This window comes from Oryctolagus cuniculus, chromosome 10, assembly GCF_964237555.1.
Source record: "Oryctolagus cuniculus chromosome 10, mOryCun1.1, whole genome shotgun sequence".
NCBI classification, from domain to species: domain Eukaryota; kingdom Metazoa; phylum Chordata; class Mammalia; order Lagomorpha; family Leporidae; genus Oryctolagus; species Oryctolagus cuniculus.
The window spans coordinates 85,471,439-85,493,605 of NC_091441.1; the positions used below are offsets into that span (position 1 = coordinate 85,471,439).

Consider the following 22,167-nt stretch of genomic DNA (forward strand, 5'->3'; position numbering starts at 1 on the left):
AAAAAAAAGTAATGACAAAAGAGCAGTTGAACCTCTCTTTAGCTGCAGAGACATCATTTGAGAATATCCAATGCCATTTCATGATTATAACACACAGAAAACCAGCATCGAAGGGCACTTCCTCCACCTGACAAAAGGCAGGTACAAAAGCCCTCAGCTAATACATGGTGATGAAAGCCTGGCTGCCTTCCCTCAGAATAAGGACTAAGACAAGCATGTCCCCTCTGGCTTCTATTCAGCACTGTTCTGGAGGTTCTAGCCAGGGCAATATGACAAGACAAAGAAATACAAGGCATCCGCTTAGAAAGGAAGAAGCAGGTTATCTCAGTGTACCTATGGCATGATCTTGTATGAGGGGACTACAAAAAGTTAGCAAATAATGAAATGAAAGGATACATATATTTTTGTGCACAAAAAATTACAAATCCATGCATGGGACATTTCTTAAAATGCTTATTATTATGAAGAAAATATGCATGGCTTTCAATGTTTTGTACCAAACTAAACTTTACATTGATTTTCCATGAATTTTTTGAAGTTCCTTCAGACATAAAGAACGGCTGAAGAATACATGCACACCTATACACTATTAGAACTAATAGACACGTTTAACAAGATTATATGATGTAACAGCAATGTAAAAAATCTTGCCCATTTCTATACACTGACCATCTGCAAATGAAATAAAGAGAAAAGTTGCAATGACAATGGTAATTGAAAGAATAAAGTAGTAAAGAATCAACTTAACAAAAGAAGTACCTGAGAACCACAGATTATCTTAGAAAGAAATGGAAGAAGACTGAAATAAATGGAAAGACATCCTGTGCCCATGAGTCGGAAGACTTATTATTGTTAAGATGATAATCATCCCTGAATTGACCTGCAGAGTTAAGGCCATCCGTGTCAAAGTCCCAGCTGGAATTTTTCAGAAATTGGCAAGCTAATCCTAAAATTCATGTTTTGTAAATACAAATGCAAGAGACCCAAAATAACAATGGCAGTTTTTTTTTTATATTTTTTTAAACTTTTATTTAACAAATATAAATTTCCAAAGTACAGCTCATGGATCACAGTGGCTTTTTCCCCCCCATAACTTCCTTCCCACTCGCACCCCTCCCATCTCCCGCTCCCTCTCCCATTCCATTCACATCAAGATTCATTTTCAATTATCTTTATATACAGAAGATCAATTTAGTATATATTAAGTAAAGATTTCAACAGTTTGCAGCCACACAGAAACACAAAGTGTAAAATACTGTTTGAGTACTAGTTATAGCATTAATGCACAATGTAAAGCACATTTAGGACAGCGATCCTACATGAGTAAGTGCACAGTGACTCCTATTGTTGACTTAACAAATTGACACTCTTGTTTATGGTGTCAGTGATCACCCTAGGCTCTTGTCATGAGTTGCCAAGGCTATGGAGGCCTTTTGAGTTCGCCAACTCTGATTATATTTAGACAAGGTCATAGTCAAAGTGGAAGTTCTCTCTTCCCATCAGAGGAAGGTACCTCCTTCTTTGATGGCCTGTTCTTTCCACTGGGATCTCACTCACAGAGATCTTTCATTTAGGTCCTCTGTATTTTTGGCCAGAGTGTCTTGGCTTTCCATGCCTAAAATACTCTCTTGGGCTTTTCAGCCAGATCCGCATGCCTTAAGGGCTGATTCTGAGGCCAGAGTGCTGTTTAGGACATCTGCCATTCTATGAGTCTGCTGTGTATCCTGCTTCCCATGTTGGATCATTCTCTCCTTTTTAATTCTATCAGTTAGTATTAGCAGACACTAGTCTTGTTTATGTGATCCTTTTGACTCTTAATCCTGTCATTATGATCAGTTGTGAACTGAAACTGATCACTTGGACTAGTGAGATGGCATTGGTACATACCACCTTGATGGGATTGAATTGGAATCCCCAGGCACGTTTCTAACTCTACCATTTGGGGCAAGTCAGATTGAGCATGTCCCAAATTGTACATCTCCTCCCTCTCTTATTCCCACTCTTATATTTAACAGGGATCACTTTTCAGTTATATTTCAACACCTAAGAATAATTGTGTGTTAATTACAGAGTTCAACCAATAGTATTAAGTAGAACAACAACAACAACAAAAAAAAAAAACTAAAAGGGATAAAGTATTAAGTTGTTCAGAGGAACAAAGTTCAGTACTTAATGATTTCAAAGCTATAGTGAGCTGGGGCTGTGTGGCACAGTGAGTTAAACTGCCCTGTAGCCCAAATTGAAGCGCAACTTCCGAGTCCTGGTTGCTCTGCTTCCAATCCAGCTTCCTGAGAATGTGCCTGGAAGTCATTGGAAGATGGCTGTTGGGCCCCTGCCACTCAGGTGGAAGACTAGAATGGAATTCCTGGCTCCTGGCTTCTGCCTGGGCCAGACTTGACTGCTTGACTGTTGTAGCCATTTGGGGAGTGAACCAGTAGATGAAAGAGATCTCTCTCTTTCTTTCTCTCCTCCCCTCCCCGTCCTGTCTCTGTGGCTCTGTCAAATAAAAAAGTAAATGTATTTTTAAAAATGCTTACAGCTCAACAGTAATGACACAAATATCCCAATGGGAAAATAGACCAAGGATTTGAATGGATGTTTTCCCATGTATAATAAGTACATAAATAAAAAGATGTATAAAAAGTATATAAAGAGATGCTCAATATCATTAGCCTTTAGTGAAATGCAGATCAAACCCATAGTTAGATGCCATTGCACACCCAGAAGAATGACTTTAAGCACAAAGACAAAATATAAAGTCAAGGGTCTGGAGAAAATGCAACTCTTATTCACCAGTGGTGGGAATGTAGACTGGATCTGATATTTGGGAAAACAAGCTATCTGTCTAAAAATTCTGGACAGTTTTTCGAAATATTCAGTATCAAGTTACCATATGACTCAGCAGTACCCTATTCCTCCCTGGATAGCCAAGAAAACGGAAAGCAGATGCCCACACAGAATACTGGCATATACATATTCTGAGCAGCGTTCTGCACAGCCATGGAAAGAATGCAGATGTCCACCAACTGAGGAAAGGGGAGGTGTGATGTATCCATACAGTTCAGACTTTTTCAGCAATAACAGGAAATGAAGCGTTGATACATGCTTAAACCTAGATTAACCTTAACATCATGCTATGTGAAAGAAGCCAGTTTCAAAAGACTACATATCATATGATTCCATTTATGTAAAATGTCCCGAATAGGCAAAACCATAGAGACAGAAAATAGGTTAGTGATTGTCAGGGTGTGGGGGTCGGGCATTTGGGAAGTTAATGTTACTGCTCATGGGATTTCTTTTGTGTGTGACAAAAATATTGTAAAATTAGAGTGAGGAATACCTAAGTCCTTGTATATACTAACAGCCAGTGAATTATGCACTTTATTTTTTTTTAAAGATTTATTTATTTATTTGAAAGGCAGAGTTACAGAGAGACAGAGGCAGAGGCAGAGAGAGAGAGAGAGAGAGATCTTCCATCCCCTAGTTCAATACCCAGATGGCCTCAATGGCTAGAGCTGTGCCAATCAGAAGCCAGGAGCTGCTTCTGGGTCTCCCATGAGTGTGCAGGAACCCAAGGACTTGGGCCACCTTCTACTGCTTTCCCAGGCCATAGCAGAGAGCTGGATCAGAAGTGGAGCAGCAGGGACTCAAATCGGCGTCCATATGGGATGCCCACACTGCAAGGCGGCGGCTTTACCAACTATGCCGTAGCGCCGGCCCCAAATTCTGCACTTTAAAATGGTGCATTTTATGGTATGTGAATTTTTTTTTCTAACAAAGCTGTTATCAAAAAATTCAGGCACATGTGGGGATTAGAATTCTAGGCTCTTTCATTGCCTTTATAAGGTGCTACTGAAACAAATAAAAAAGATCATAGAATAGTTTATTTTCTTAAAATTTTCTCCCCCACTCCTTTCTTTTCTTTGTATTTTATTGAAACTAGAAATAGTTTTGTGTTGCTGACATCAACATTTTTATTGCTTCATCATTTTTTGTAGCCATGGATAAAGGACCAGATGGTAACCTTAAATGAAAAATGTTCAGTCTGAGGGAGAGATTTTTATCTTTGGCTATTGCCTTTTGAAATCATTCACATGCATGGTCTTCTGGTATATTCAAAACAACTACCAACATAGGGCAAACTTGGGTTTCTAATTAGCATTTCAACCCTTTCTGGCTCTTTAGGTAGAAATGTCTTTCCCATGAGGTCTTAGGGCAAGATTTGTTGAGAGGGGAAAAAATTATGTTTGCTTTTCCTAAAGAAAATCTCACCCACAATTCCTTTTAAAAACCACTCCTTCTGTTTTCCAAGGCTTAAGAAGCAGTGTGTTGTCAGTGTTCGTTAAATCTGCCGGTTGTGTTTCTGGTCAGCATATGTATTAAGTGTGTTTAATTGCTATTACAGTCAAGGAAATTGTGGTCACAGTCCATATGCGGCGGTCGGCCTCAGCAAATCAAAGTCATATGACCATTTCCCTTGAGACGCTGACTTAGAAGAAAAGGCTGCCGTCTGTGTGTCAACATTCGTAACACGCTTACCTGGTGGCTTCTGCTTTTGCACGGTGTTGTCTCACGCGCCTGCCACGCCTTCTACAAAGACAGGCGTGCTCTGGAACATAGCTTAAGATGCTTCTGCCAGAAGCCTGTTGCCAAGGAATGTGTTTATGGTTTGGGATCCAAGGACTGGTGACGAGCAGGCTTATGGAAAGAAATTGGTGGTGTTTTTTTTTTTTTTCTTTCTCCTCACCTGCCACCTTTGCTGCCTGCAGGAAGATCTGTCTGCACTGCAAGTGTCCCCAGGAGGAGCACATGGTGACAGTGATGCCGCTGGAGATGGAGAAGACCATCAGCAAACTCATGTTTGACTTCCAGAGGAACTCGACCTCAGATGATGACTCGGGCTGCGCCTTGGAGGAGTATGCCTGGGTCCCGCCGGGGCTGAAGCCGGAACAGGTACCATCCTTGCCGGGAGTGCCGTGGGGGGTTTTGGCTTTTCACTTGGTCTTGCTGGTCCTTCCTCATTCCAGTTCAGAAGTAAAGAGTTGTCTTTGCTGATTCAGAAAAAACAGTTGGGGCCAAATGGCTTGACGATGTCACCAGCCCGCTGGGAAATGAGGAAGGGAAATGGAATTGAGCCTGGAGGGATCCATGGCGAATTCATTCTGTGTTGCCAGGATTAATTGTGAACAGGGACTTTCTAGAAACGACTCAGACATGTTGGCTTTCACACAAACAAAACTTCATTCTTTTAGGGGGAACGAAGAAGAGCTCTACTTTGACCATGAATCTTGACCTTCAGATTCTTTATAAAGCAGAGTGAGGAAGTGTGAATGTGCCATACTCTTGCCAGTGATATATGCTATGTTTAAACATTAAGATTGGCCTCACTTTACAAAGAAAGACTTTGACATTTCCTGAAATATTTTGGCACTACCCACAGGCTGTAAATATTATTGACTTGGTGAGAAGAAGTTGGTTTCCTTCTGTTTCATTGCATATTTGTTGCTGGTATACAGATTTTGTTTTGCATTTCTTGGTACTTGGAATTTTCTCTTCCAACATCCCCATGCCAGCTTAGAAGCCCTTGGGTAAACTGGGGATTTTTATGACCTCCCTCTGAGCTTTCAGAGACAGCATGGCTGGAATCCTAGGACTTTGTCCATTGTCACCTATTCCTGACACATCAAGATTTCTTTCTTAGTGTCTGACAGGTTGTTTTAGAGCTCAGACAGCCTTGAAATGTTAATATAATATGGGAACTTTCGATGTGATAATAATTTTAGAAAAAGTTCTTCATGATTCAAGAAGAACCAGGAATTCACCAGTAACTTGCAGGTAATAGCTATTAGTTATTTCTCATTTTCTTCCTCCAGTGTTGAGGGTTCAAGTGGGTAGATGAAGAAGGACACACAGATAGGATGTGTTCAGTCTTCAAGATATAGTTTAAAAGCTTCATTATTTAACTGCTGTCTTTTGGATATGAGTTGGGCTCCAACCTCAGGCAGATGTTAAATCCCCAGAGTCGTGGGTTACTGGTAGAAGAGGGTGGAAATGTACTCAAGACATGCTGTTTGGAAGGCGGGCCCAGTGGGAGGTCCTTAGGTCATTAGAGACAAACCGCCAGGAGATAATTCTCTCAAGAGGGTTGTGATAAAAACCTTGTTTGGGTGCCAGCATTGTGGCATCGCTGCCTGAGATGCTGGAATCCCAGGTGAGCGCTGTTTCAAGTCCTGGCTACTCCACTTCTGGTCCAGCTCCTTGCTAATGCACCCTGGGAAGCAGCAGAAAATGGCCCAAATACTTGGACGCCTGCCACTCATGTGAGAGACCCAGAAGAAGATCCTGGCTCCTGGCTTTGGCCTGGCACAGCCCCAGTAGTTGCATCTACTTCTCATGCTAACTTTCATATAAATAAAAGTAGTAATTTAAAAATTTTCCACTGGGGCCCAGCTGCTGGGTTTCATGGCTCACCATGTGATCCTTCCTCTATGGGCACAACACCGTTGCTGTCTGCTACTCCACTTAGAGGCGGTACCAGTGGAACTGTCCAGTCTTGAAACTCCAACACTATTAGCTAAATAAACTTTGTTTCTTAATAAAGTTAATGGCCCCACTATTTCACTGTATAACAAAAAGATGATTTGGACAGCTACCACTACTGAAAAATTAGGCATCTTTCATGTAAAAGCTAATATTTGTCTTTTAGACATTTGCAGATAGGAACTTTCCTTCCTGCAAAGATATAATCAGCTGCACTAGAGTGCTCGTCATTCCTTTTAGACAAAATTTGATTGCATCCTGATCTGCATTAAATCCACTCTGTCCTTTTGTGTTACCTTCCTGACCCTAGAGACTCTTCAGGTTTGTTGTCTCTGTTCTGATTCTTACTATGAGGAGGGCAACTGTTATTTCAGAAACATTCACAGAGAATAATCTAGAGGAGAACTGAAAGTAGTTCTCTGCTATAGTAGTGATACTGGCAAGAAAAAAAAAAAAGAAATGGTTATTTCTTTCTTTTGTTCTGTTTCATTAAAAATTGTAATATTGAAGCACTCTTAAGCAGGGTGAGAGCATTTGATTGAGTCTGTCTGGAAACCCAGATGAGGTAGTTGATTGAATATCTTGTTTGACATTGCCATGCTGCTGCCAGGACTTGAGCAGTGAGTTCTCACACCTAGATAGATCTGTGAGCTCATTTTCCTACCAATCTCATTGTCATCAACTTATCAGCCACCTGTCTGTCTTTTGTTCACCTGAAGGATATTGCTTCCTGCTAAACTGGGCCCTGAATTTTCCAGTTACACTGCTTTCAGCTCCATTCTTAAAGAAGTTCTTCTCTGAGGCCATTCAACGTTATTCAGTGATATTCAGATTTCAGAGCAACCATCTGCTGATACTGACCCCAGAGAACAGGCAATTGTAGAAGCTAGGGTGTTGATTAAATTTACCGATTCCAAAAGTGAGGGCTTGTGGTATTTGGGGAGGGCTCTTGACTCATCCAAAATGAGTTTCTTCAGGAAGCGTGAAACTGAAATTGCTTTGCTTTGTTTTGAAAGAAAATGATTAATGCTGTTAAACAAATGATTTGAATTATGCCAAATGCAAGGATATTCTCATCTCTTGTAATTCTATTGTTGCTTGGGAGGTTTTCTCTCTCCCCTGTGCTTACTCAAACCTACAAGACACACATGATTAGAAGCGGAAATTGCTCTCCAGAGAGAGACTATCTTTTTCAAGCTATTTGAAGGTTTCTCTATTTGCCTAATAAAATACAAGTGTATATTAAAGGTATTTGACAAGATCATGCTGTGTGAAAGAAACGGTCTTCAAATTTTTAAATAGGAGATCTCTTAAAGTCTATTACGAAACTATTTATGGGTTTAAAGATGTTTCAGAAGCTGACTAGTATACTCTAAGATTAGAAAAATGGGTCCTAAATGCCTTCCTCTAATAAAAATTCTAATGTTTAATATCATGTTAGTGGTCTATGGCTTAAGAAATACCATTTTTCTATCCAGAGAAATTATAGTGAAGGCTAAAATGCTTTGTGCTACAGGCAAAAGTATTAAAGAACAGTTAGGGTTGAGAGTACTGTGCTTTCATTGTTGTTAGAAACCTTTCATTTCTCTCCTCGATCATGGGGTTGGTAATAGACTTCCAGGTGATGCTCTCCACGGTTCTATTTCTTCCGAGAAAGGTCTTCAATTAAATATGCAAACGAGAGTCACCTCCCGTTTAGGAGAGTGTTCTTGAACATGGACATTTAATTCTCTTCAAATGCACTAGCTGCAAAATCCAACCTTCCTGAAAGTGTGAAAATGATAAATATAGTCAGTCCTCTCCATCTGCAGATTCTATCTCTGTATATTCAACCAAACACACATTGAAACTATTTGGGGGTGAAAAAAGATGTATTTCTACTTAACAGATATTGATTTTTTTTGGTTCATTCTTCTCTATACAATATAATCGCTATTTACAAAGCATTTAGATTATATTAGGTATTTTAGTTTTAAAAATTTATTTATTTGAGAAACACACAGAGAGAGAAAATTTCTATTCAGTGATTCACTCCTCAGATACCTGCAGCAGTCAGAATTGTGCCAGACCAAAGCCCAAAGGCAGAAGCTTAATCAAGGTCTCCCACATGGGAAGCAAGGACTCAGCTACTTAAAGCAACACTCCCAATGTCTGTACAAGCTGGAAGCTGGAGTCAGGAGCCAGAGCTAGGTCTCAAATGTAGGTATTCTTTTTTGGGACACATGCATCATAAAGGGTATCTTAGTTGTTAAGTCAACTCTCCACCTCCCACTGCCCTCCCCCTTTATTAAGTATTCTTAGCAAATTTGGGATGATTTAGTGTACATGGGAGGATGTGTGTAGGTTATATGCAAATACTGTGTCATTTTGTGTAAGTGACTTGAACATCCACGTCCATTGATGTGTGTATGGAGTCCTGGAATCAGTCTCCTGTGCACACTCAAGGCTGACTCTATAATAGATGATGCCACAAAGGAAATGCTTTTATTTCTAATGACTGAATTGAAAACTACTCAGAGACATTGTTCAGCTTTGCCTTCGCTTATTCCAAATAAAGGATTTAATGTCCTTCAGGGAGCACTGCGGTAGCACAATAGAGAAATGGAGTCTGTCTCTGATTGACCATTAGAATTCATTGTTAGGGTTCCAGTTTTACTTCACATTCAGTTAATAGTGTATCCTTTATCTCCTAGTGATTGCATGGTGGTAGGTTGACAGTTAACAAATAATACTGCAGGAAGAACTTAGAAAATAACAAGTTCTAAGAAAGGCAAATGGTAAACAAGATCCCTCCACTTTAGCACTCTTAGTATTTCATGCCGTGAGGGCCACTCTGTGCCATGTAGACTGCTTAGCAATTTCCCTGGGCTCTGCCTCTACTGTTAGATACCAGTAGCATCTCCCAGTTGTAAGAGCCAAACGTGTCTCCAGAGATGGCACAGTGTTCCTATTGAGTCGGAGAACCACTGGCTGAACATAGAAACCTGAAGTGGGGCAGGTGTTTAGCCCAGCAGTCATTAAGTCACCCATGTCCCATGTCAGTATATGTTTGATTCCTGGCTCTAGTTCCTGACTCCAGCTTCCTGCCTTGGCAGACCCTGGGAGGCACCAGTGATGGCTCCATCAGTTGGATTTCTGCCACCCACATGGGAGGTCTTCATTGGGTTTCCTACTTCCAGCTTCAGCCTGGCCCAGCCCTGGCCATTGCAAGCATTTTCAGAGTGAGCCAGCATATGGGGGAGGCGTGCCCTCCCTGCCTCCCTTTCTCTCTCTCTCTCCCTCCCTCTCTCTCTCTCTTTCTTTTCCTCTTGAATGAATATGAATATATATATATTTAAAGCTGGATGATATCTCAGCAAAATTCTGGCTCAATCAAGACAAGAGAAGAATGACTCAAGGTAGCACCTTGAGCACTTCCCATGTTCTAACCCCTGTACAGCACCTGGTGCCTTGTAACATGGGTGCCTGCTCAGCCAGGTGGAAAGGTGATATTCCCAGGCTGTTGAGCATAGCTTGTACTCTATGAGGCAAATGCCGCCGTCTTCACTGAGTCAAACAAGAGTTGGATGGCATTAGTGCTAGCCTGTGGGGTTAATCACCCTTTTGTTCTCCAGAACAGAAATAGCTTTTCCCCATTTTACGAAGGTAGTTTCCATTGGTAGTTTCTAACCCAGATTGGTACTACCAACCACTAGGGGGCGTGCAGAAATGCATGTTTGGGAAGGGGCAGTTATTGTCTAAATGACTTGGGCAACCCCACCAGCAAATGAGTGGGGCTTTGAGATGCTGCTCATCCTAAAAAATACCAGGGGATGCCGTACAAAGGGGTATTAGCCCATCCTAAATGCCAAGAGTGCCATTGTGGAGCACCAAGGGGCTGAAGGCTGATTTTTGATCACTTGCATTGTTGACAATTTTCCTCTGCATTATGTGAAATTGTGGCAAATAACTTTATACATTCTGCAGCTGTGCTTGCTCCTCCCCTTGAACACAGTTTCCAGAGGTGGAGTGGACAGGTGCAACCCCCTCTAAAGGTATTGACTCCTTATGCCCAACTGCCTCCCTGTGAGAAGGTAACCGCTTCTGGGACGTTCTCTGGGTGCGGAACATTGGGTTCATGTGGTGATGGTTTCTCTCCTAGTTCTCTTCCTTGCTGCTCCATGAAAATAGAAGAGGTCATCAAATGGCTTCTCCTGAGTCGATGTCCTTTTCATCGCTGGTTTGAACACTTTAGGTATCCCCAGTGGGTTCTCAAATAGCAATATCCTCACATCCTCAGTCTCCAAAGGTTAGAGATTTTACCTTGACCTTCACTGTGTTTTTGAACATAAAAAGTGACAACATAAAAAGTGACAAGTTGTCCAGAACATTCAGCATTCACTTCAGACTTCCACAGGAAGGATAAAGAATAGATACCAGGAATAACTGCTTGAATTTTTGGCTTCTATTTATGCTTTTTTAATATTTTTATTTATTGATTTATATATATTTTTAAAAAGATTTGATTTATTTATTTGAGAGGTAGAGTTACAGACAGAGAGAGGGAGAGACAGAGAGAGAGGTCTTGCATCCACTGATTCATTCCCCAAATGGTCACAACGGCTGAGCTGGACTGATAAGTAGCCAGGAGCCAGGAGCTTCCTCTGGGTCTCCCAGGCGGGTACAGGGGGCTAAGCACTTGAGCTTCTTCCACTGCTTTCCCAGGCCATAGCAGAGAACTGGATCGAAAGAGGAGCAGCCAGGACACGAAATGGCAGCCATGTGGGATGCCACTGCCACAGTGTCGCCCCCTAAATATTTATTTCAAAAGCAGAGTGACAGAGGGAGAGAGAAGGAGAGATCTTCATCTGCTGGTTCACTCTCCAAATGACCATAATGGCCGAAACTCATCCAAGCCAAAACCAGGAGCCTGGAACTCCATTTGGGGACTCCCATGTTGAGTGGCAGGAACCCCACTGGGATCATCTTCTGCTGCCCTCCCAGACGCATTAGCAGGCAGGCAGCTGGATCTGAACAGGAGCAGCTGGGACTCGAACCAGCACTCCAGTATGGGATGTCAGTATTGCAAGTGTGGTTAACCCACAGCACCACTTGGCCAGCCCCAAGTTTTTGCTTCTAAAACGTTCTCCATATGTGACAAAATACAACAGTCCAGAGATGGATGGATTCATTTGTTTTGAGCCCCATAAAATTATAAAGTGTCTCTATTTAGAGTGTATAAAATTTGGTATTTGGCTTTGATTTTCTCAACTCTTATACATCTGTTTGATGTCAGATTAAATTTATCTGCTCAAAAAGCTTCGGTGACCAGCCCCAAATAAAAGATTCGGTCCCCAATTACATGCCCTGTAGCCCACCCTGCAGTGTTCCTTATTAACACTTGTCAAACTTGCAGTTAGATACTTACAGATATAGTTGTTTATGTAACATTTGATTCCCTCAGTTTGCTTTAAAATCCAGGAAGGCAGAAGATCTTGCTTGCTTTATTCTTTGGGAATCCTCCAGTGCTAGCACCTGATACATTGTCTGACACCTGGCTGCACCCAACATGGATTTGTTCACGAACAGAGATATGACAGGGATCCACTTTTGAAGATGTGTTCAGGGTTGCGTCACCCCGGAATGATAAAATCTCTTGTTTCTTCTATATTTCTTCTTCCTGTCAATTCCATATCCCCATTCCCTCTGCTTCTCCTGCAGGTGTGTGTACTAAGAGGCTTCCCCAGACCCTTCAGACGGCTCCACAGTTTGTCTTGGGCTACAGAGGGACAGAGAGGGTGGCACCTTGCAAAGGACTGCTCTCTCCTGCAAACCTGATTTACATTGCCCTGGGTCTGAAGCAGGATGAGAGGAGCCAGGGCCCTGGCTGAAGCCCACTGTTTCCCACTAGAGTGCCATTTGTGGGCCATTCCAAATCTGGGGAGCCCGTTGGGAGCCTCAGCATAAGGAGGAAGTGGTGTAGCTGCATGGGGAGAGCCCCCTTATGGAGTCGGGTGAATCTGCCCATTGCCCTATCACTTTCTGACTCATGGGCCTCAGTTTCCTCTTTTTTTTTTTTTTTTTAAGATTTATTTATTTGAGAGGCAGAGTTGCAGCAAGAGAGAGAGAGAGGGAGAATCAAAGAGAGTTCTTCCATCCACTGGTTCACTCCCCAAATGGCTGCAACAGCCAGAGCTGAGCCGATCCAAAGCCAGGAGCCAGGAGTTTCTTCCATGTCTCCCACGTGGGTGCAGGGGCCCAAGCACTTGACCCATCTTCGACTGCGTTCCCAGGCCATTAGCAGGGAGCTGGATTGCAAGAGGAGCAGCCGGGGTACAAACCTTCACCCGTTAGGGGATGCTAGTGCCACAGGCGGAGGCTTAACCTACTGTGCCACAGTGCCAGTCTGTTTCCTCTGGTAATGATGATGATGGAGAAAGTTATTAATCTTTCACCGAACACTTGTTTTGTGTTCACCACCGTCTTGAACACCTTGCATGCATTATCACATTTAGTTCTCGTAACCACCTTACCTGGTGATTGCTGTTCCTGCTTCCCTTGTAGAGGCGAGGAAATCAAGGCTCAGAGAAGTTACATAACTTGCCCATTCCCACACAGCTAATGAGTCGTAGATACAGATTCAACCTCAGAAAACCTGGCCCTGGAGTCAGTGCCCTTAAACCTGTAGATCCCGGGGCTGATCTGTCCCCAAATGAGGGAGTACTTAGGAAGCTGCTGGTGAGGTGTCAGCACACAGAAGATCCTCCGTGGAATAGGTGTTTTCTTTGCTGCCTTGTTGTCGAATAGTAGTGAATGCCTCCCAGATTACTGTTGCCCTGAGCTAGCCCCGTGGGACAGAAGGAACAGCAGGAGGCTGCCAGGCAAGAGGAGGGTCTGGCCGGGTGGAGGAGCCGGTAAGGTAGGGCTTACAGGCACCCCAACTTGCCTCCCAGCCTCTTCAAAATTATTTTTTGAAAAATCTTTGAGTTCCACCGATGTGGAGGCCCTTGTTCCCCAGGTTCTCTGCTGTGGAATTGTCATAAAAGAGTGACTTCATTCTGCTGATGTTCCACGGCTCCCCTGAGCCCAAGTGGATTAGACAGGGGCACCATGGGAGCTGCCGCAATCTGAGTTCTCCAGTACCCACAGCAGGCTTCCCGGCTGTCTGCGGAAGACACCACCTTCCCGGGTGTCTGAGGGCTGCAGCGTCATGGTTCCCAGCCCTGGGCGCTGTGGGTCCCCAGGGCATTTTCTGTCACCTGCCCACACAGAACAAAGCTGTGCAGATCTCCCTTGAGGGATGAACAGGTCAGCAGGAGGTGCCCCATTTGGCCTTATCTTTAAAAACACCTGTTGCTAATAGCTGAGCTATAGGCTTCTTGAGCTCCCTCCCACTGGATCTTTCTCCCCTCGATTCAGAGTATGCTGAAAAACTTTGTGAAAGTGAAATGGCCATTGGGCTTTTTGCATTCACTCATTGACCTACTCAGCAGATATTTATGGCAACCACCATGCATCAGGCACTGTTCTAGGCACTGAGATAAAACAAGAAACAGAATGATGAAGGTTCCTGTTACCCTGTAGTTGTAAGACAGGGATGGGCATGAAGAAGTTAGAATGTGAGTGATCAGGAGAAGTCTGTGTTGTGATTCCTTGTAAAGATGACGTTGACAACAATGATATTCACATGAAGTGAACTATAAGGTATACAGACGCTTTCTTAGGTGTTTACACGTTGAGTCTCAGTTAATCTTTTCTTTTTTTTTTTTTTTTTTTTGACAGGCAGAGTGGACAGTGAGAGAGAGAGAGAGAGAGAAAGCTCTTCCTTTTGCCGTTGGTTCACCCTCCAATGGCCGGCGCACACCGCGCTGATCCGATGGCAGGAGCCAGGTACTTCTCCTGGTCTCCCATGGGGTGCAGGGCCCAAGCACCTGGGCCATCCTCCACTGCACTCCCTGGCCACAGCAGAGAGCTGGCCTGGAAGAGGGGCAACCGGGACAGAATCCGACGCTCCAACCAGGACTAGAACCCGGTGTGCCAGCGCCGCAAGGCGGAGAATTAGCCTAGTGAGCTGCGGCGCCGGCCGAGTTAATCTTTTCTATGAAGAAAATGGCATGACTTCTGGGACTGTGGATGTGGACAGGGTTGTTGGGGACATTGATTTAAGCTGATTAATTTTTAACTGTCAGAGACAGCCCCTCTGGGGTTGTGAAGCAGCCTGCTGTACAAAGATCTGGTTTGTTATGGAAGTTAAAGCTCTCATTTGAGTGAAGCTGAGAAGTGAAATGCAATCAGGGTCTGGGGGCAGTGTGGAAGGACTGCTTGGGGAGAAATGAAAGGGTCCCATGCAGTGTCCAGCTCTTAGCAATGTTCTGGAGACTCAAAGGCTGGGAAGTGCCACTGCTTTGCTGGCCCCTGGGAGGTAGCGGAAGCCCAGTCTCTCATCACCTTGGTATTTCTACCTGCAGGTGGAGATGGGCAGGAAGGAGTCCCCATTCAGAGGTGACAGGAAGTGGCGGGGACACGTTCCATATGCTGATTGCATAGAGGGACTGTGCAGACATTTAGTTACACCTCCACCTTCTGTCTGTCCTACTTCTAAGATGCAAGCTTGTTAGAGGGAGGCATCCATTGTCTTGTTCACCATTGTATACTCAGTGCCTGAAATAATGCGAGGCACATGTTGGCCATGCAATAAACAGATGTTACAAGAATGAATAATTGCCTGCGCTTCTTGGTACAAAAATCCCTCATTTTTCTAATTAATTTGTTGAGACTCAGAGAGGATTAGAAACTTGACTAAGGGGTGGGCCTTTGGTGCAGTATTAAGATGCCGCTTGGGAGGCCTGCATCCCAAATCACAGTGCTTGGGTTCAAGCCCCCGCCCAGCTCCACCCTTGATTTCTGCATCCTGTTGATGTGCACCCTGGGAAGCAGCAGTGATGGCTCAAGTACATGTGTCCTTGTCACCTATAGGGGAGATTGCGTTCCTGGCTCCTGGCTTTGGACTAGCCTAACCGGCACTGTTAGGGGCCTTTAGAGAGTGAATACCTCTGTCTATCCTTGCATCTGTTTGTCTCTTTCCCTACCTACCTTTCAAATAATAAAAAATGAACATTTTTTAAAATCCAGACTAAGTCATGTCTAAATGAAAATGCTTTTAAAAAAGAAAAAAGGAAGCTTGACCAGGGTGCCACAGCTCTTGGGGAGAGAGGAAGGATACACACCAGCCTTCTGCACAACTCCAGTGCACATGTGGGCCCTTCTGCCTCCACGCTGCCTTCACTGTGGTTCTCCACCCAGGATAGCAACTCCAAGGAAGCAGGCTGGGCATGTGTTGGAGAGGGGAGCAGCCGGCTCTTTTATTTCTCAGGGTGTGGAATTTCTCCTAATCTGAGATTGGCCGTGGGGACTAAGGAATTCGTCTTTTCCCCACCTCCAGTTTCCCGTCACTGCAGGAAGCGCCGTCAAAGGCGTGTTTTCCCCATCAGCTGTTTGTTGTCTTTGGCTCTTCTCCCTCTCGCTCGTCTAGTTTGACTTGGCTTCTTCCAGGAGGTCTTGTTCCTAGTACAGTGTCACGTGACCTGGGTACTCAGTGGTGATGTTCATTTGCTTACAAATAGTGACCAAGTGCCAGCCGTGTGCCAGGCACTTTCCCAGGCGCTGTGAGGCAGCCATGAACAAGCAGTCAGGCAGCCCTGTCCTTGTGGGGAACACAGATTAACAGCTGTGTGAAGAAGATGCACTCGGGGTGGGATGTGAACTGGGAAAGCAGTCTAACACAGGGTGGTGGTGGGCATTTGATGTCGCAATTAAGTTGGCACTGGGGATATACACATCCCATATCAGAGTCTCTGGGTTCAAGTCCCAGCTCCATGCCACAAAAGCAGGCCATAGGGAAGAGCAGTAAGGGCCTTTGTATTAGAATCCTGCCACCCGCAGGGGAAGACTATCCATTCTGGCTCCTGGCTTCACCCTGGCCCAGCCCCAGCTGTTGGAGGCATTTGGGGAGTGAACCAGCAGATGGGAGCTCGCTCGCTCTCTCTCTCTCTCTCTCTCTCTCTCTCTGCCTTTGAAATAAACAGAAGAATAATTTTGAAAGGGTGATGTGATATAGAACCAGGGGTTGGCAGACATTTTCTATGAAGAGCCTGGTAGTAAATAGAGACTTCTGGGCCACGTGGTCGGTCTCTGTGACAGGTTCCCAGTTGTGATGTGATGGCACAAAAGTAGTCCTCGACAGTTGGTGAAAGAATGGGCATGGGCATGTAGCAATAAAACGTTTTTCACAAAACCGTGCAGTGTGTCTGATGTGACCCACAGGCAATGGTTTGTCAGCTCCTGATTTTTAAACTCGACTTCAGATTGGCTAGCCAAGAAAAGTGTGTCTGAAGCGTGACATTTGAGCCAGTGGTACATGGTGTGGTAGTTACAAGTCCCCAGATCTCCTCGGCTTTGTCCTGTGGTTTTCAAAATGTGGTCTCTTTCCCCAGTGTTAGCATCACCTGGAAACTTCTTTCAAACCCTGCAGATTCTCGGGCTTTGTCTCCCAGAGGGCTGAGCCAGAACTCGGAAAGTGGGGCCCAGCAGTCTGATTCAGCCCGGCCTTCGGGTGTTTCTGACATATGCCGAAGTCTGAAAACCACGGTGGCACTGGGTAATGGAAACACAACGTTGTGTGACTAGCTGGGACCACGTCTCGTGTGTGCAGCTTCTTAACTGTGTAACCTTGGGCACTCTGAGTTTCAGTTTTCTTACCTGTAAAATAAGGGAGGCTTATACCCAAGTCTAAAGGAGCTGTGAAGAGCCTAGGAAAATGCTGACACATGTGAGGGTACTTCTGAAAGTTTGTAAAATGGGATTAAAATTGTTGTGGTTGCAAAAAAAAAAAAAAAAAAATTCAAGCCTATGCATGTGTAGTGTTTTCATCAAACACATTTTTCATGAACTCTTTGAAGACTTCTCCTGAGCATGAATTTCTAATATTTTTTTTTTGTAGGAAAGTAAACATCTTTGGCATCTATTTTCCATGAACTTTTTGATGTGTCCTCAGTGTAGAGCTTCCTCACGTGGCATCTGCTGCCTTCACCACCATTGTGGGATAATGGTGCCTTCAACACATAGATGCACAATTGCACATATGTATGGGTAGGAGCAGAGCAGGAGCCTGGGAAGCTGCCCTGTTGGGTCCCTGGCTTGTTGTCCGCACCACCCTGCCCTGTCTCCTGACTACAAGGCCATGTGCTAAAAGAGAACGCAGGATGCTTGTCACCTCTTTTGTCCTGGTCCTGTTCTTCAGCTCCCTCCTTGGCCTGGTAGTGCAGAGGTGGCTCTGCTCCCTGTGACTGTGGAGCTATGAATCGTGCAGCCGCCGGTCACCCCCGCTGGGCTGGGGCCCTGGTGCCAAACGTCCAGCCTTCGCATTCGCCTTCAGGCTCTTGACGGTTTGCTCTTTTAATGTGAGAAGCTATTTATACCAGGAGGGACAGAGCTGGCAGACGGGGTGGGGAGGGAAGAGAAGAATGACAAAGGGGTTCATCTAGTCCAGGCCTGCCGGGTGTCTCTGGCTCATAGACAGGGAAGGCATGATCTAATAGCCCCTCTAAATATCCCCTAAAAACCGTCATTAGACTCACCAGCCATTTGCAGCGTGTTGTCTTCATTTCATTACTCCATCAGCACATGCTGAGCTCAGAATGGAATTTCGTGGTTGCAGCTAGGTGCATGCCCCTCCAGTGAAACTGGATTAAACTTCTCCTAAGCTGCGTCTCCCGGTTCATCCTCACTGTCACTCACCCCAATATTTTCGGTGCATTGTGAGAAATGAGTAGGGGAGGCAGGCGAGAAAGGGACAGGAGGAGGCCCCAAAGCAATCTACGGCACAGCATCAGGAAGCCAGTTGCATGGACGATGCTGTGTTTATCTTGGCTCCAGAACGCTCTGATGTCATCGCACGGCAATGGGAAGTATGCCTGTGTGTGCAGCTTTCAATAAAACTGCCCGTTAAGAAACTTGTTTTCAACAGAGCTGTCAGAGATGGGACTAGAACCTGAGTTCTCAGCCTTCGGGGTCTCTGCCAGATGAAATCAGCAGCAGCGTGGCCAGATTCCACCAACAGGGACTTGTCAAGGCTCGTGTGCAGGATGTGAGGCCCGGAGAAGCCAGGGCTCATTGGCAAAGGCAGAAAGGGGAGACCGGCAATCAAACAGACGGCTCCGGCCTTTATGGTCAGTTCATTCTGGGATCCTAAAGATTGGGACTGAGCCTTTGGACTTGGACTTGCCTTGTTCATTCACAGCTGTATACTCTTGGTGCTGAGTGAGCAGTCCACACTGGAGGCTGGTGTGGGAGCTGATTCACCAGCAAGGTGATCGCTGCCTTCAGACTCGTGAGATGCTGGAACGAACTTCAGTGGGCAGCTGGATGGATTCACCAGCAAGTAAACAAGCTGCTGCCTACCTTCCTCCACATGGCCACCTGTCTGTCCAGCTGTCCTTCCGTTCATTGCCCGTTCAGCCATTTACTTATTCACCTGCATTTTTAAAGCACCCATTATGTGCAAGCTGCTAGTAGGTGTGATTTCACTGTAGCTATTTTTCAGTTCCATTATGACACTGGCACCTCCCCCCACCAGTCTATGTTTTGCTTTGTGTTGGATTTCTTCATTACAGGTAGGTGTAGGAAAGCCTTGTTCATGGAAGACCCATACAGACTTGTCATGTAGTATTTGTCGTGCTGGCCATCTGTGCCTGGTATCCTCTGGGCTCATGCTGTTCAAGAATGTAACCTTGGATGCAGCTAGCTCAAGGTTCAAATCCTGTCTGTGCTGCTCTCTAACTTTAGCCAAGTTCACTCACCTGCGTGTGCTACCCTTTCACCTTCTGAAAAATAAGGACATCCTTTCCTAGTGGCAACATGGTTGTGAAGACTGAATAAGATGATGCCTTACAAGTCGGTGCTGGGGCTGGCGCTGTGGTGCAGTAGGTTAATCCTCTTCCTGAAGTGCCAGTGTCTCACATGGGTACCAGTTCTAGTCCCAGCTGCTCCACTTCTGATGCAGCTCTCTGCTGTGGCCTGGGAAAACAGTAGAAGATGGCCCAAGTGCTTGGGCTCCTGCACCCACGTGGGAAACCTGGAAGAAGCTTCTGGCTCCTGACTTTGTATCAGCCCGGCTCAGCTGTTGCAGCCATTTGGAGTGAACCTGCAGATGGAAGACCTCTCTCTCTGTCTCTCCTTCTCACTGTCTGTAACTCTGCATCTCAAATAAATAAATAAAATCTTAAAAAAAAGTGTCAGTGCTTTCAGAATGGCTTCTCTTAGCTTTCTTTATCATAGTCAAAGGTGGAAAACCCCCAAATGTCCATCAGCAGTAAGTTGATAAGCAGATGGGGTTTTGTTCAAATCATGGATGGCTACTCTGCAAAAAAAAAAAAAAAAAAAAAAAAAAAAAAAAAAAAAAAAGAAAGAAAAGGGAATGAACTATCAATATATGCAGCATCATGAATGTGTCTCAAAATCATTATTCTGGGTGAGAGAAGGAAAGCCAAAAATTGTACATACCCTGTGATTCCATTTACTCAAACTCTAGAACGTGTAAGCTAATTTCTGTAGTGACAGCAGATCACTGGTTATCTGATAGGGGAGGTAATAATAAAGAACAGAGGAAACATTGAGGGGCGGGGGAAGGGTCTGTTGACTATCCTGATTATGTCGATGTTCTCATATGCCCAACCTATCAAATCGCATATGTAGTTTAAGTGATTCATTTAGAATTTGTCAAATGTGTCAGTGAAGTGGTGGAATGAATGAAGTTGCTGCTTAGCAAACAGACCAGCTTCCTCCCAAGCCAGTGGTGGACTGTGCCTTGGGTTCCCTAAGCTGCCTCAGGAAGTAGCCAAGCCTTTTTGTCAATGGCTGTCAGAAAGAGCTGCTCAATATCAATTATGCATAATCAAAAGGAGATTTAGGAACTCAGCAACATCCAAGTTGGTAGTGGTAGCACTAAAAAAATCACTCTCACAGACTGGGTCACTTCATCATCTCTATAAAGTCCCAAGGACAATGCCTAGCATGTAGTTGGCACTCAATAAATAGTAGTGATTCCTTTTTTTATAATGGCTTTTAGAAGGATCAATTCAGGCTCCGTGATCAGATCTTGCTAAGGGAAGTTCATTATTGCAGCAGTTTACCAACCTACTTTTCCTGATCCAAAAGGAAAAGTTGATAGGCTGTTAGCATTGGAGGGGATTAGGACTGCCATGTACAGTTGCACAGTCTATGCATTGCACAAAGGTGCAGTCAAGGGAGTGACAGAAGTCTGATATGCACCAGGCTCTAGTGATTCCCGAAAGAGAGTATTTTATTGAACATTAGGCACCCTGCAGCTTAGCTGGCTGTGATGCAAGACTCACTCTGCCTACAGGATACTTACTTTTTCTAATTCATAGTAAGGAAGTTGTCTTTTTCTAATTTGCATAAAGGTATCCAAAAGTAGCAGGGTCTGTAACATTAACATCCCTACAGGGCCCGGGTTCTGCAAAGTTTCATTTCTGACTTTTACCAAAGGGTGTTAGGAAACAGAGGCAGTGCCTCAGCCCTCAACAGCACTGAGTGATTTTTGAAGGGTTATGATTTCCCTAGGGATTGATGATCCAGACTGTGTCCACTTGTCTCTTTGCTCTTCATCGTCCTGCAGGCGTCAGAGCTTCAGGCAGAGAGGCAGATAGGGAAAGGGGCCAAAGTGCCAACCAACCAGTTTTGCCAACTACTTGGAAACAGTGTTCATGTTTATTAATGGAGAGGGTTAAACAGTGTGGATGAACTTGAGTTTGGGTTTGTAGATGGTTATAAAACATCCACCTTTGCTTGGGCCCTGTTGCTGTGTGGATAGACATAGATTCATCCGGATGCTGAATATGGTGTGAGAAAAAAACTCTGCTACAGTCTGGCCAGGGGGTGGCCCTTCCTAAGCAGGGTGATTGAAAGCTGTAGGTCTGGTGTCCGAAAGCCTGGAATGTGACCCAGCTCTGTCACTCTCTGGATATATGTAGGGTTGGAGCCAGTCACGTTACCTTGGTAAGATCATTCTTCTTATCTGTGATATGAGAACCGTCGTGGTCCCTGCCTTAAGGAGCGCCTCATATTGACATGTTATTTCCAGAAACATTAGATATTATTACTACCCAGAGACACTAATTGGTGTGAAACTGCTTTTCTTGATAAGACCTAACTAGGAAACAAAACTGAGAACTGAGTCTGAAGTACTCATCCACAGGTGATGGGAGCAAGAACTAGAATTCTAGGCTATAAGCAAAGTAGGACAGTACTGAAAATACTGAGCCTAGCTGTTGCGTGTGATGTTTAAGAAAACTATCTCAAAGAAAGCACTTAATGTAGCCATTATCACACATATTTAGGAAGTAAATTTATTTTATCACTCTTTTCCTTAAGACGTGAAAGGGAAATATATAAGGAATGTAGACTAGGAATGGTCACAGGAAAGGGAAAATTGGTTAAGTGGCCTTGACCAAGGTTCTGGGCGTCTTCTAGCTTCTGTTCCCTATTTAGAATACAAGGATGTGAAATATTTTCTTCCTTTTTTAAATTAAGAATAAATAACGCAATATTTCTAAATTGTTAGAAGAAACA

General features: G+C 44.3%; 1 protein-coding gene across 4 annotated transcripts in view; it reads left to right on the forward strand.

The window, feature by feature from the left end:
* The window catches only part of PRICKLE2 (prickle planar cell polarity protein 2), a 368,375-nt gene that overhangs the window by 262,285 nt on the left and 83,923 nt on the right, over positions 1 to 22,167 (forward strand). For all 4 annotated transcript variants that reach the window (XM_002713291.5, XM_008260882.4, XM_008260884.4 and 1 more), the window contains one exon: positions 4,770 to 4,953. In XM_002713291.5, coding sequence (XP_002713337.2) covers positions 4,770 to 4,953 — 184 coding nt within the window. The remainder of the gene's footprint in view (positions 1 to 4,769; positions 4,954 to 22,167) is intronic.